This window comes from Microtus ochrogaster, chromosome 6 (genome assembly GCF_000317375.1).
Source record: "Microtus ochrogaster isolate Prairie Vole_2 chromosome 6, MicOch1.0, whole genome shotgun sequence".
NCBI classification, from domain to species: Eukaryota; Metazoa; Chordata; class Mammalia; order Rodentia; family Cricetidae; genus Microtus; species Microtus ochrogaster.
The window spans coordinates 41,238,432-41,254,847 of NC_022013.1; the positions used below are offsets into that span (position 1 = coordinate 41,238,432).

Consider the following 16,416-nt stretch of genomic DNA (forward strand, 5'->3'; position numbering starts at 1 on the left):
TTGAGCCCCCTTCCTCTCTGATGACTCTAGCATGTTGATATATAACTAGCCAGTACAAAAGAGTCAAAGCATGGAAGTTAGGTTGTCAAACAAATAAATACAAGCCGATAAGATGTATTTATTGTAGCATTCATAGCATCTGCTATGCTAGAGCAGACTTCAGACCAATAGTAAGAAGAGATAAGGGAGGTCATTAAAATTAATGAAGGTAATAAAATCAAGAGATGTAATTCTTATAAATATACATGGACTGAATTTTAGGGCTCCTAATTTCGAAAATGAAATACTGATGGGCAGATAAGGTCACCCAGGTCCTGACTTAGTAATTATGTGACTAGGTGACTTCATTAACTCATTTCTGTCTTTAGATACGTCATCAACATAGAAATTTCAGCTCACCAGATTTAATAAATATCTTATCCAACAGATACCAAATGTACATTCTTCTCAGCAGCTCTAGTAATATTTCTAAAATTATTCACATTATAGGTAATAAAGCAAGCCTTATCAAACACACACATGCACACATATACACATAGATAAATGACTCCTCATATCTTATCACAACAGATAAAAAATAAAGTAATAGCTTTAGAAACCAGAGAAACTACACAAATATGTGGTCACCAAAAAAACCAGGGACAAAATTAAAAAAATCCATAGACCCATATAGAAATCATGGCACAGTGTGTGTGAAGACTGGGATGCAGTGAAGGTTGTTCAAGAGTAACACTTTCCCAATGTGGAGAAAATCAGTGCCAGAAAAAAAAATCTTCCAATTAATAAGTGAGCTAGAAAACTGAACAGTCCTCAAAAGGATAAATGCAATGGCCAATAAATATTTGAAAATGTTCAGCATTCTTAGCCACCGTGAATATGAAATTAAAATAAAGCATAACAAATGCTGGCACGGCTGTGGTGAAGAAAAACACTCAATTTTTACTGATGTTCCACAATGTCAGCCGGGGCAGTCCCCATAGAAATCATTATAGTGATGTCTCAAGAAACTAAAATTAGAACTGACATATGACCCAGGTATATCACTCTCGGGTCATACACTCAAAGACACTAACTTCTACCACAGATATGCTTGCCCAGTTATCTCTGGTGATGTACTGTTCATCACAGCTAAGAACTGAATAGATCAGATGAGCATCAACAGCTGAGTGAACCAAGCAAGGTGGCACATTATACACAAAGGAATTTTACTCAATGTAAAGAAAACTGAATTCATGACATTTTCAGGAGAAAACAGAACTGTTAATTGATATGTAAAGAAAGACAAATGCTATGCTTTTCTCATGAAGATGCTAGATTTAAATTTGTATTATATGTTTTGTTTGTGGGGCAGAATTATAAAAGGGGCCACACAAGGAGGAGAAGAGATCTTAAGGGAAGGAACTTGTAGAGGAAGAAGATAATACTCATGGCAGTAAAGCAGAAAAGGGCCATTTGGAGGGAAAGGGTGATGGAGTGAGGGGATGGGCAACAGCAATCGTGGTGTGAGCTCACACTTCTCCCAATATCTTCTCCAGCATTTGCTGACAATTGTTTTGTTCTAAGCTATTCTTACTGGGGTAGGATAAAATCTCAGAGTTGTTTGTGCTGTGGAATAACCCTTATGTACACCATGAATACATATTTCCCTCATTGGTTAATAAAGAACTGACTGGCTGGTAGTCATGCAGGAAGTATGGTGGGACAGCCAACCAGCGAATGTTGGGAGGAAGAAGGGCAGAGTCAGGGAGTCATGAGCAGATGAAGTGCAGAGAAGCAAGATGGACATGTCGTACTGAGGAAAGGTACCAAGACATGTGGCAAAGCATAGCTAAGAAATATGTATTAACACAGTTGTAAGAGTTAGCTAGTAACAAGTCTGAGATTGGCTGAGCATCTGTAATTAATATAAGCCTCAGTGTATTTATTTTGGAGCTGATGCCAGGAAAGAAACATCCACCAACAAATGGCATTCTAATATGGAATTTAAAGACCTGACAAAGCTTAAAGAAAGGTTCTAAACACACAAAAGGGAGGCAAACTTAGCTTTTTGGTAACTGCTTTTCCTTGGTTGGGCTCTGTTTGCTAGTAGAAAGCAGAGACATGGCTTTTTAAGACCACGTGGCTTTTTAAGAGGGCCTGGTACCAAACACTTTAATGGGGTTTATGAGCAGCAGGTGGCACACTATTTGGTGGTAACATGGATCCCAAAACTCCCCAGAATTGGTTCAGTAAATGTGGCTCTTGTGCCAGTACCTCCGCCATGAAACTAGGCTCACAGGAAACCAAACAAGGTGGAGCCTGATGGGGGAAGCTTTGTTAACCAATCATCTTTAAGAAGTGGAACCTAGTTAAGGTGTGGCTACCTGAAGCCCAGGAAGAATAACTGGGACGTACCAGGTGCTCACTCTCTCTGGGTGATTCCTGAAGAATACAGCAGAACTTGGACTTTACATTCTTGTGGCGTGAGTTTCCCCTTATAATAAGTAAAAAGATAATTGTTTATCTTTAAGCTAGTCTGGTCATTTCATGAATCGAGTTAACATCTACAGAAGCCAGCTGCCAAAGCAGAGGCTTTGGTCCTAACCACTCCGCTTAGCAGTTTAAAGGCTCATGTGGTCAGAAAAAGATTACAGATATGCAATAAAGAGAGATTCAGATGGGAAAAAAAGCCCTCTAAACACGTTACAGTATGTTTAAAAATGTACACAGGCTTGGAAGAGAAAAGAGAAGGTAAAGACAATCATAAAAAGAAATATATACTTTTAAAATAATGAAGTCCTTAAGAAGGGAGGCAAAGTAATAAGAAAAAGGGTCATGTCTCGTCGGGAAATATACAGAGTCTGCATTGTGTATGTTATTGTGTTGTCTTTAAATTTTTGACTGCTAAGAGATACTGGATTAAGCTGCTAAATTAAACCAATCTCTATATTTTAAAAATATCTTGACTTCAGAATTTAAGTCAAAAGGTATGTTGCATTGTGGGAGAGGTTATGCTTTTATTTCCACAGGAAATGAGAAGCTGTGGATTTATTCCAGGTTAAAGAAAATCAGATTTTATTGAGGAAGTCCCCCTGAAATCTTGTCTACAGACATAAAAAAAAAGCCTTAAAAGAACTATAAGACATGTAATGTATATTTTATCTGTTCAAACAAAACAAAAAAATCATCCTTAACTGACTTGTGCACACCACATATTCCATACTTGTAATGTATTCTTTAAAAGATTACATATTTTCAGAACAAGGAGACCAACACCAATAAAAATGAATGGCCCAGACTGTCCAGCAATTGAGAGTACCTCTGTTGCAATTTCCTCTGAATTCTGCATCCAGAACAGCTTCAAGGCTGCTGGATGAGAGATTCAGCCTCACAGACTACTCCAACCAAGACTTAACAATTATCCTGATTTTCTCCAGGTTCTCCCAAAGATACCAGTGCATCCAAACAACAGGAAGTAGTCTATAGAATGACACCAATATTCTCAAAAAATGACTTATAGCGTGTTATAGATCATTTAAGGGACTGGTTACAAGTTGTTATTGGTCAGAGTATAAAAGAAGCTAAATAAAAGTGTTAAATTAAAATATATCTTTCTAAAGGAAAAAAGGAATATGATATAGAAATTATTATATATAAGGTATATATCATATATATTTTATCAAATGAGATAAAAGGGTAGATTATTGAATCTTTAATCCAAAAAATACCATTAATTTTAAAATACTTTTCAATGATATAACTTTTGGTTTTTTGATACAAATTTAAGGTTAACTTCGTTATGTGTATATGTGTTTCTACTCTTGTTTAAGGTATTGTGTTTATACAGTTCATTTAAAAATGTAATGAATAATTAAGAAATACAGATTAATAGTCATTTATAATAGACTTATAGTCATGTTAGGTATGTTTTCAAGGTTATAAACAGATATATTTAGATAGTAGATGGTCTTCAGACATCTATAGAATATTCAAAGACCTACGGAATATGGCATTTCTATTGTAAACAAAAAGTTTTTCTTGACAGAAAGACACGTATGCCTGGTAGTATCAATCTCCTTTAGAGAAGATAATGGGAATCAAAGAAACTCCATGTAAATTTGCTTTTTGTAAATTGCAAAAGTCAGCCATCTGGGCAAAGAAACTGCCACTGCCTCAACTGAATAAGTGAGTGCCAAACATTGCCAAGACAAGGCACAACAGTCCTTAAAAATTCCTTGTTTTTCAAAATATCTGTCAGATACACTGAAGGTCAAAGTTGGATGCACCAACATTACAGAAGACCCTAGGGTGATTGTCTAGGCAGCAAGATATCTCTGTCATTAGGTAACATTTTATACTTCCGGGGTCTTTGACGGAGTTGAAGACTAGATAGTCATAATTAAAGTTTTCTTTAGTTATTATAAAAGGTAAATTAAGTATAAAATTTTAGAGCCATGAAAATAAGATAAATAGTATAGTATTTTCTTTAAATTTGCCAAATACAAAGGAACTGGATATTATAACTGTAATTCTTACTTATTAACTGTTTTGTTACATATAGTTTTACTATGTTAAGGTTAAAACCTTCCTTTTTAATTAGACAAAAATGGGAAAATCTTGTAGAATAATCCTGTACACTGCGAATATATATCACTCTCATTGGTTAATAAAGAACCGACTGGCCAGTAGCCAGGCAGGAAGTATAACCAAACCAAGAATGCTGGAAGGAAGAAGGGCAAGGTGCAAAGAGAAGCAAGATGGACATGTCGTACTGACAAATGGTACCAAGTCATGCGCTAAAGCATAGCTAAGAAATATGGGTTAACATAAATGTAAGAATTAGTTAGTAACAAGCCTGAGCTATTGGTTGAGTATTTGTAATTAATATTAGCCCCAGTGTGTTTATTTAGAAGCTGCTGGCAGAAAAGAAACATCTACCAACAGTTTTGATTTAAATTTCCCTAATTGCTAAAGATAATGGATGAGTGTTTGTGTGTGTGTTTTAGATATTCCTAGTCATTTTTACTTCAATTTTTGTGAAACTTCTGTTCGTATTCAAAGAAATCAGTCTGGATAATTCTTAGAAAGTTAATAATAAATCTACCATATGAACCAGCTATACCACTCGTTGGCATATGCCCAAAGGAGTTGTCATCCTACTTCCTAGATACTTGCTCAGCCATGCTCATAGCCATTCTATTCACTATAGCTAGAAAAGAAAATGAACTAAAAAGCCTTCAGCTGATGAATGAATAATGAAAATGTGGTACATACACACTATGGAATTCTGTGCAGCTGTAATGAAAGTGAAAGCCATGAAATTTGCAGGTAAATTGATGGAACTAAAAAGATTATATCGAGGTGACTCAGATCTAGAAAGACAAAAGCTGCATGTTCTGTTTCAATCTCTAAATCTTAAGATATGAGTATATACCCCAGAATAACCACAGAAATCTTAAAGTCAAAAGGTATTATGAGGGGAGCACTAAAGATGGGAATAGTATGGCAGAATGATATGAAGGAAAATGGGAAGTTATCTGGGGAAAGGAGAGGGAAGTCAAATAATGAGGGGGGTGCTGACAAAGACAAAGAATCATAATATTTTTATTTACCTAAAATTACGTATAATACATATAAGTGTAAGCATGCATATAAGTGTGTGTGTGTTTATCACTTGGACTGAAAATGTGATACCCAAGAGTCATACACTATCTAACAAAAACCCCAGTGCTAGTCATGAAAAACCCCATTTCAAGTTGTTGGTCAGGTTTGTTCAAGAGACTCCCAAAATAATATAGGCTATGGCCATTGTTCATGGTAGGCTCTCAGAGGGTAATGGTAAGTCTTATTGCTGAAGACACCATACACTTCAGACACAGGACCCAGAGGACAGGACGTGACGTTTCCTTTCTGAGGACTAGATTTGATAGTACTATACCACCAAGGGATGGAATCAACTGATAGTCCTACCTGCCAGTGATGCTCATGAACAACAACAAGGAGCAGCATGACATGATATTTCTAAAGGTGCAGTAGTGGCCCTAACATTTTGGTAGCAACCAACAGAGGTCTAATTGTCCTTCAACGCCACTCAACAGGAGAGCAATTGTGTCTGATAATAGAAACTTACCCAACTATGTGAGGCTAGTGGACTCATGGATCTTAAAGGAGAACTTCCAGCTAACACTTTTCTAAATCTGCCCAATTCCTAGCTCCATTCTAAATATTCATCCTTATACCCACAGATAAGGGTAGCTGTCATTCTTCATCAAAGGAGTTTCTCTCTGAAGCAGAGGCAGACAATATAAAATGTCACAATGGTTCAGAATACAAAGAACAATTTATTGTGGTATTCCTAGACCCAGGGTTACATTGACAACACAACTTCTGCACCTAAGTCATCAGAGAAATACATATTAAAACTACACTGAGATTCCATCACATTCCACTATGAACAAAGAATACAAATGACTACAAGTGCTGGCGAGGATGTAGAGAAAGGGGAACTTTGATGATACTCAAATGATAGGAATGCAAACTGGTTCAGCCAACCCCCAACAGCACACCCTTCCTTGAGCTCTATATCTCAGCCCACAACTTCAGCTGCCTTCCTGAAGGCCAGGGTGCTCCTAGGGATTCTAGACATCTCTCACCTCCTACTAACATTCCTTAGACCTCACCCAACAACTCCAGACTGCACCCCTTCCCCTGGGCTCTATACTCCGGCCCATAACTTTGGCAGATACAGGAATCCAAGGTAAGACACTGAGCACCTCCAGCTAACACCCCTTAACGCCAGCCCAACATCACTGCAAAAGTAGCCCTTCCTCTGGACTCTTGATCCCAGCACACTACCTTGGCAGGAAATTTGCTACACTGGAGGCCACTCCATACTAGGAATCCCAGAGACCAAGCAGGTGCCCACAACCCCAGAAAGACAAACATGGGTATGTACCCACTTACAGGTGGATATTAGCCATGAAATAAATAATAATCATGCTACAATCCATATACTCAAAGAAGCTAAATAACACGGCAGGCTCTAGGGGAATACATGAATCTCATGTATACATGAATCTTGAAGTATATACATCAAGGGGAAATAGATATCACAGGTGGATGAGGGGAGGGGTATAGATGGATAGTGAGCATGGGAACAGGAGGATCAGGTAGGGGGAGCATGCAGGGAGAATGCTGGGAAAGACAACTGGAATCAAGAGCATCTCTGAGACAAGCTAAAAACCTAGTGCAATGGAAACTTCCAGGCATCTACGACGGTGACCCCTACTAAGATTTCGAGCAATAGGAGATACAAAGCCTAAACCAGACATCTCCTGTAACCAGCAAGACTTCCAGTGGAGGGACTGGGACCTAAAATTTGCCCTGCCTACAAGATATTCTGAGGTGAAGGTGGTGCAGAAATTATGGGAGTGGCCACCCAATGGATCCAACTTGAGACCCATACCCATGAGAGGGAGCATACTCCTGACACTGCTTGGAGAGTCAGAACTCAGAGGCTGAAACCTAAGATACAACCAAACATGACTGGCAAAAAAGTCAATGAAACAATTCCTAATGATTTCTGCTATACTCATAGATCGTTGCATAGCCCAATTGTCATTAGAGAGACTTCTAATGACAGAAGTTATTACCAGAAACTGATGGTAACAGATGAAGAAACCCACAGCCAAACATTAGGCAGACCTTGGGGAATCTTGTGGAAGAGGGGGGAGGAAGGAGTATAGGAGTCAGAGGGGCCAAGGACACCACAAGAAAACAAATCAACTAACTTGGACTCATAGGGGCTCATAGAGACTGAACTGACAACTAGGGAGCCTAGATGGGACCGACCTAAGCCTTCTGCACATATATTACAGTTGTGTAGCTTGGCTTTCTTGTAGGGCTCCTAAGAGAGGGACCACGGGCTGTCTCTGACTCTGTTGCCTGCTTTCTGTTGCCTGCTTGTGGGTCCCTTCCCTTGTGCTGGATTGCCTTGTCCAGCCTTAATAAGAGAGATGGTGCCTAGTCTCACTGCAGCTTGATATGACATGGATGGAGGGGGGGGGGGGCGGGGGGACAGTTGGGAGAGCTGGCAGGAGAGGAACAAGGAGAAAATGTGACCAGGATGGGAAAAATTTAATTAATTAAAAAGAGTATTTGTAGCCGGGCGATGGTGGCACACGCCTTTAATCCCAGCACTCGGGAGGCAGAGGCAGGCGGATCTCTGTGAGTCGAGACCAGCCTGGTCTACAGAGCTAGTTCCAGGACAGGCTCCAAAGCCACAGAGAAACCCTGTCTCGAAAAACCAAAAAAAAAAAAAAAAAAAAAAAAAAGAGTATTTGTTGCTCTTGCAGAGATACTGGGTTTAATTCCAAGAATCAACAAGACAGTTAAAAGCTACCCTAACTCCAGTCCCAAGGGATTCATTCTGGCCTTAAGGGGTACTAGACATGCACATGGTGCATACTCACATATGCAGGCAAAAAGTCAAAATGTAAACATGATTCTAAAAATGGTGCGGTCAATATTGAAGTAAGTGCAGCAGTTTCTCAAAACACTAATATTAGAAGTGCCCTGCCACTCAGCTATACCACTCCCAGATATTTACCCAAAGCACCTGAATTCAACATGTCACAGAGATACTTGTATGTCTATGTTTATTTTTCTGCACTTCTCACAATAGCTATGGAACAGAACCAATCTAGAAGTCCATAGACAGGTGAATGGATAAAGAATATATAGTATATTCATGAAACAGAATTTTAATCAACTATAAAGGTAACGTTAAAACATGACATTTATAGAAATATAAGTGGAATTGGAAGACATTATGTTATAAATAAAATAAGCCAGACCCAGAATTACAAATGCTGCTTGTTTTCTGTCATATGTGAACTCATTAAATTCAAGTGTGTGTGTGTGTGTGTGTGTGTGTGTGTGTGTGAGAGAGAGAGAGAGAGAGAGAGAGACCCAGAATTACAAATGCTGCTTGTTTTCTGTCATATGTGAACTCATTAAATTCAAGTGTGTGTGTGTGTGTGTGTGTGCGTGCGTGTGTGTGTGTGTGTGAGAGAGAGAGAGACAGAGACAGAGACAGAGAGAACACAGAGAGAAGACAGAGAAGAGAGAGGGAGAGAGGGGGAGAGGAAACTACAAAGGGTCCATGACAAAGGAGAAAGCGATTTTAAATGGGAGGGGAGAGAAACGGAATATACGTGGTCTCAAAGCTGAAGAGGGCTATCTGATGGAATATACGTGGTCTCAAAGCTGAAGGGGGCTATCTGATGGCCTAAGAGGACTGGTAAAGGTAAGGCAGACATGTGGGTGAGAAAGGCTGAGTGTGGCATGTGTAAGGAGAGAGCACAATCATATCCAGGTACAAAAATTCCACAATAAATACATTATATCTGTATACTCAAAATTTAATTTAATAAACCCACCAATGGATTTAGATATTGGAATTATGAGACATAAATTTAAAAACAGTTTTGATTAATGTAACTGACAACTTTGATAACAAGATGAAAAATTCTTTCAGAATCATGGAAGTTATAAAAAAATCAAATGAAATTCTAAAATCAATACACATAACTCAAGAATAAAAAGTGTGTAGTCACTCAGCTCCAGGCAAATGCTAAAGAAAAAAAGTCCCACCTACGAGCTCCAAAGGAGACTGCTTCCAGCAGTATTAGTCATAGCAGCCTAACAATGATAAAGTGTTATTCTGTGAATGTCACAGGACGCAGTAGTGATAAGTAGCCTTGACACAGACAGATTCACAAACAACAGAAGTACGGGCACCGTGTGATCCCAGCTTTATTTAGTTCACAAACAGGCATAATTAATCTGACAAATCAAGGAGGGAGACAGCTACAATCATGTGAGGACAGTAGCATTTCCAGGATATTTTTAATGCTCAAATTTTTGATTGGAATGCTCAAATTTCTTGATTACAGAAACACAGTAATACGTCCTCATTGCTATAACTATACAAAGGATATATTTAGGACTGGACATGCTTTCTATATGCATACAAAAAGTTGACAATATAATACCTATGCTTCAATAAAATTATTGAAGTGAGGTAAGAACAAATTACTCTTTTATAGATGCATCTTTTATTAACTGAGATAAAACATCCCTAGCCATAAGTAATTCCTTCTTCCTGTTAGTGTCATGTGCCTAATGCAGCTGAATTCAAAAGTTATCTGGCTCAGTTTCTTCAGAGAACACATCTGCCATGTGGTTCTATGTGGGCAGAGAAGGAACACCACTGTCACCATTCTCCCTGTCTTTAGTTGTATCCCTCATCCTATGACAGCCATGAAAGCACAAACTCCCCTCAAGTTTCAGGCCAAGTTCTGGGTGGGCTCAAAGGCTTCAGCTTTATTTGTTCTCTGAAGACACACCTTTAGCTTAAAAATGCAGAGGCACCTTTGGTCTGCTGTTCTTTTATCCTCTCATACTGCATCCTTGTGAATTTATATCCTTTAAAACATTTCTGGATCATAATTTTGATGGGAGCTTAAAGAGGGATCAGAGACTAAAACATGTATTTCACTTGCTATGCTCTATTCACTTTTTCTTTGCATTTATATTTATTAGGCTATGATTAACTTACTATGATCTGATACAGAGAACATATAATTTTCTCTACACATTGTAGCATTTTATTAGAAGGTTTTGCTTTTTTGCAGCATCTTCAACTGTAGCCTGTAAGTGATAGATACTACAAAAAGGTGCACTCATCGACTTGTGATCTCTGGGAAACTTTCAGCATGCATTACTATGTTTTATTATCAAACAGCACAGTGTGAATGACCCATATCCAGGGGAACACAGGCATAAAGTCACAGACAAAGCTCTAAAAATCCACCTTTGACATCTCTGTGCAGTTCTGCTTCTAGCTTCTAGAAGAACTGATTTTTAATAAAATTACTCCAGGTAAAAATAAAAGGAAAGCATTAGTATTCTTTCAATATTTTGGGGTGTTTATAACCATTGTAACAAGACTGTGTTTTCATATGTAATCACTAGACAGCTGAGTAATCTATAAAATATATTAATCAAATTAAGAATAATGCACCTATTCTAGTTTTTAGACAAACAGTGTGAGGAAAAGCAGCTTTTTTTCCATTTCTAACACATTCAATAGGAAATTACCATTGCTGTCAAATCACACCATGAAACTCATGCAGAGTTAGCAGAGAATGAGGACACTATGAAGTCTGTCATTTGTATGTCCTTAATTTGGTGGCTCCCCCATACAATAAATCCTGCTTTGCAAAACAGAAACCAGACCTGTGCTTTCACCAGCTTCCCTAGTAGCGTGTAACCTGGGCTCCACAGATCAGTAGCCATGACAACACGCTTTACTCAACAGAGAGAAGCATGAAGAAGAAATCTATGTCTGGGGAGGGTGGCAGGAAAGTAAACGGGGGCTGCTATAATACATTCTAGAATCTAGAGTTCAGAACTGTGGTGTCACTTAGGGAGTCTGCAGAGCTGTGAGGAGAACAACCTGGTGGTAGGAGCAAGCTCGACTTATTCATAGCTATAGACTACAAGCTTGCTTTTCTGAATATCCTTGATATACTGTATAGCACCCAGCTTCTATAAAAAAAAATTCCTCTACTTTTTCAGCTACCTAAAGAGAATTCTATTCTCAATTAAATCTCAGTTCAGAAGGCAAGTACTATCATAAACAAAAAACTGTTTTAAAAACAAAAATATCTTGAAATTAAAGCAAACAAACAAACAAACAAACAGAAAAAGTGAAACTGGATCCTTACACTATATACAAAATTTTATAGAAGACTTCAATGTAATGCCATTAGAGGAGAAAGTTGGAAAAACATAAAAATACAGGTATCAGCAAGGATTTCCTAAAAAAGACTCCTGTAGTCGAGGAAGCAATAGCAAGAAAAAAGAATTAGGATTAAATGAAATTAAAAAGCCTTTGCACTACAAAGCAAACAATGAGCTGAGTGAAGACAAAAACTATAACATGGGTCAATATTTGACAAAAATTAGTATCTATAATATCAAAAGAGCCACTAATCCAAATCAAAACAACACAATTACTAAGTAAGCTGATGAAACAGATGGTTTTCAAAGGGAGTAAGAAAGGGTAATAAACGTGAAAAAAATGTCCAACATCCCTAGCTATAAGAAAATTAAAACTATAGAGATTCTCTCATCTCAGAAATACTGCCAAGGTGTAGGGAAAGGGGAACCTCATATACTGATGGTGGCAACTCAAATCAGTGTAGTTAATACAAAAACTGTTCTCAATTCAAAAAACTTTTATGTCTATAACTTACATTTGCATTCTAAATTAACATTTAAGTTTCTTACTTTACATTTCTCTCAAAGAAGGGTCCTCAAAACTAGAAAACAAAGCTTACCATCTTTATCAGCAGTTTCTCGAGGCTTTGATTTTAAAGTGAAGATCTTCCGTAGCTTACAGTTAGCAGAGACAATAATTCCATCCAACGACTGGAAAACTGCTCCCTTGAATATCTCACTGGTGAATGCGACCAAGTCAATGCACAGATTGCACCACTAAGAACAAGGGAAGCAGATACAAGTTAGGACTTCTAAGGTGCAGAGGCAGAGACTCATGGCCAGAGTTGAGGCCGTTATCCGAATCCTCCGACTTGGCTCCAGTGTGCTCTTTCTGTTTGACTTAAGTTTCCTTAAAAGTGGCCTTGATTTTCCTCCACGAATCACCATTATCTGAACTATACATCAGTTAGCTGACTATTATGTCCCTATCATGAGACACCAGAGCTGCTCTGGAAAGTAGATCTTTTGTCTGTGGGTACCATGCTAGTGTGAAGTTAAAGGCTTTATGACACTTAACGCTTGAACATCAGAGACAAGGAGCCTGTTGTTTTTTTCAAGGGGATTAATTTGATTACAATTAGCTACTTTATTTTTAAAAGGAAGGGATTAAATTAGAATCTTGGTTAAATGGTACCCAGTACTACTTACAACCAATTAACCTATTGTACAGAAATAGATCCTTCTAAAGAATTTGTAATTATGCTGTGTGTGTGTGTTTGTGTGCCAATTTTGAAGTACTCTTGCAGGTACTAATTCCGCCTATTAAACAATTAGATCCCTTAGTACCTCATCAAATGAATTCTATGGTCTGACTGAGTAAGGAGAGAGAAAAAAACAACCAATAGTGAGAAATTAAAACATATTTAATATTGCAGAATAAAAATAGGAAAAAAATGAAATTAAAACAAAAGTAGTATTAAAATTCCATTTACTTCTTTATTAAATATTGGGGTCATTGATTATTTTTAGAAGCACAGTTTATAAATATGGCTTTTTCTAGGAGCGTGCTGATTTTAATGTGGAGCTGAGCCTATGATGTCTCAGTAGCAGGTCAGATAGAGACTGGAATGGTTTATCAATTACACCAAGAAGATTATATTTTTGTAGGTGACTCCACAGTAAAGTTACATTCCTAGGCCATGAGAATACTATGGTCCCTTGGGGAGTATATAGCCTGGAGCTCACTAGGGAGGAAGTGGGGTTAGGTATAGCTGGATAATGATAATCAGCTGGATTGTGGGACTTTGGGGCGGGGTGTTGGGTAGGGCATCAAGCCTCTCAGAACATGTCTTAAAGGCTTAGCAGAGTCTCTACAAGGTAAATGCTTCTGAAGTTCTGGACATAATAATGTGAAAATGCAGAGGACTGGGAAGATAAGTTTGGGTCACTCTTGATGTAGGAATATTCTGAGTGACAGAGGAGGCCTTTGGGGATAAGGTGGGGCTGTGTCAGAATAAAGATCACTGAGACAGAGAATAGTCTTGTATCTGTAGTCAAACAAGGGTAAAGTGAGAAGGCCGGTTAGGAGGCTGACTCAGGAGTCATTAGAATACAAGGAACAATCCAAGAGATAGGTCCACCAGGTAGAACGTGATGGTCTGGGCAAGTCCAGATCACAGGGAACGGAGGCGTGGGTTTCCTTTATCCATTAGTACATCATATAAGCACTATTCTATAAGTAATTGTTTCTTTCCCTGAAAGGCTTAACATGCCCCAGTTCTAGCTAACTATAACTAGTTCAAGTCACCAAAAATGTCACTGATTCTTCCCCCACACATGGAGTACATATTAAGTGCTGGCACTGGCCTCACTTCTGGATATATAAATACACATGAGAAGCAGACATGTGGCTTCTACTAAACACAGTTACCACAGAGGGGATCATACATGCAAATAAAAGCACAGTGCTGTCAAGGTTCTACCCGATCATCCTGTTAAGTCAGTTAATTGATTCTCTTCTCTATGTAATTTATTTATTTTCGCCTGTTTTAGATACCAACCCACCCCATGGCCCCATGTCAGATGAGATTTCTGGTTCCCTTACATGTCATGCTTTCTAACCGTCATCCTCCCTGGGTTATCATCTTTTGTTTACTCTCTTTTTCCTAGCATTCCATATTCTGAGATTGTATTAATAGGACTGTAATATTATACCCAATGGAGCTAAACGGTTCTTTGTGACAGCCCTCCCTTCTACCATACACCTTCCCCCTTTCATATTTTGAATTAATTTCTGGTTGTATAATCTTCCCCTTTTAAAATAATGACTCTTACGCCCTCTACTTCTTGGGAAAGTCTGAAGATGTCACTCACACTTGGTTTTCAATAAGAAGTTTACCATGTAGAGAACACAGCTGAACATGGTTGTGTTCTCACCTGAAGGCTCTGTTGCTCTCTCCCTGCGTATCTGCGCTCTGCTAGGGAATTCGAGCCCACCTCCTTCTAACGGAGTCCCACGAAAGCAGCCTGTGTCCAGGGCAGGCATGATGCCCTCATTCCCTCTCCTTGACTCGTGCTTCTTTGCAAAGTCTTCAAATAATAATAATAATGTGTATGTACAAGAATATATGAAGATATAAATGCACTCATGTCCACACACACTCTCATTTCTTAATAATTAAACAAATGTCTGATAATTGGTATATTTATTCCAATGGTCTACCATCTAGAAGGTGAATCCTGAGAAAAATGGGGAAACCTTTCAAAAATCCACCTTGGCTATAGAAAACAGAAATATATACATGTATATTGTGGTTTAACAGATTTTATAAAGGTTATAATTTTCATAAGCTTCAACAAACAACTTGATATTTATATAAATATTACGATATATGCTATGAAGTTTGGAGAAAAAGGATAAACTTTACTACTAACACGTGGATTATATGAATTATAGTTGATCTTTATAAAATATATTTTCATTATTCATGGAGGTATCATCCATTATTAAAGTCCTTATGATTTCCGACATTTCCTTGATCTTTAATTACTCTATTTCTATGTATAGCTTTAATGAAGCAGGGAAGAATTACTGACCTCAAGTGTTTGTAATGTGAGGTTTAATACTCAGGCAACAGAAAGAGCTTCCCTGGTCTTCACCATCTCAGTGAATGTTCAGTGTCCACTTGAAAATGATATACTCTGCAGTCATTAGATAAAGTTTTCACAAATGCTGAACAGTGCAGGCTGATTGACAGCGCTTCCACAGCACAGTCTTCCTCGTTTCCCAACAGTTTTAAACGGAGGACTCTTGAAATTTCACTACACTGTATTTGCCTTTCCCCATTGAGCTCTCTTAGTTTTTCATACACTTTCAAGCTTTCTTATTTAAGTGTGTACACATTTAGAATTGTTATATTATGCCAGTAATATTTTTTTCTGTAGCAAATACTTGAGAAAAAAGGAAAATTATCTTGGTTCATATTATAAGAGGCATCATATCTGCTGGATCCCTTACAAAGCAGAAACTGGATGGCAAAGGACGATGTGGAGGAAGAGAGGAGACAAGAAGGGGCTAGGGCTCTCGGAGGGAGACTCACTTCCTTCAGCCAGGGCTCTCCCCTGCTGACATACATTCTACAGCTCCACCTCCAAATAATATATTCAAACTCTTAGTCTACCACTGAAACCACTGGAGTAGGCCAGAGCCCCCAAGATCGAATAATGTATGGAAACACTCTCAAATAGATGCTGTTAACTGCACTTTACTGATCTCCTAGGTAATGGTCACCATGATTAACCACTGGGCGTGGGAGGAGGCTGTGCAGATAAAAAGCACTTGCTGTGCAAGCCTGTGGAGGACCTGTGCTCTTTACATATTCTAGGTACTAATCCTCTGTCAGACTGCCCAGGACTAGGGACTGGAGAGAGCAGCAGCAGTATCAATAAACCAAAGGGGCCAGTTAGTGAAGGGCTGGAAAGCCTTTCCCACTGAGTCTACATGGAACAAACAGCTGGAGGAGCCAGGACACAGACACGGGAGAAAGAGGGTGCTCTGTGCATGATCATTAAAGTCACGATACGTCTTTTCCAAGCTCAGTGGATCACTCCCATTCTTCAGAGTCGCTACTTTCCTCCCTCCCTCCCTCC

General features: G+C 38.5%; 1 protein-coding gene across 1 annotated transcript in view; it reads right to left on the reverse strand.

Annotated features, from left to right (window-relative positions):
• C6H3orf67 (chromosome 6 C3orf67 homolog) overlaps positions 1 to 16,416 on the reverse strand; it is a 229,254-nt gene that overhangs the window by 126,878 nt on the left and 85,960 nt on the right. Inside the window, exon 6 of the mRNA XM_013346793.2 lies at positions 12,387 to 12,543. Coding sequence (XP_013202247.1) covers positions 12,387 to 12,543 — 157 coding nt within the window. The remainder of the gene's footprint in view (positions 1 to 12,386; positions 12,544 to 16,416) is intronic.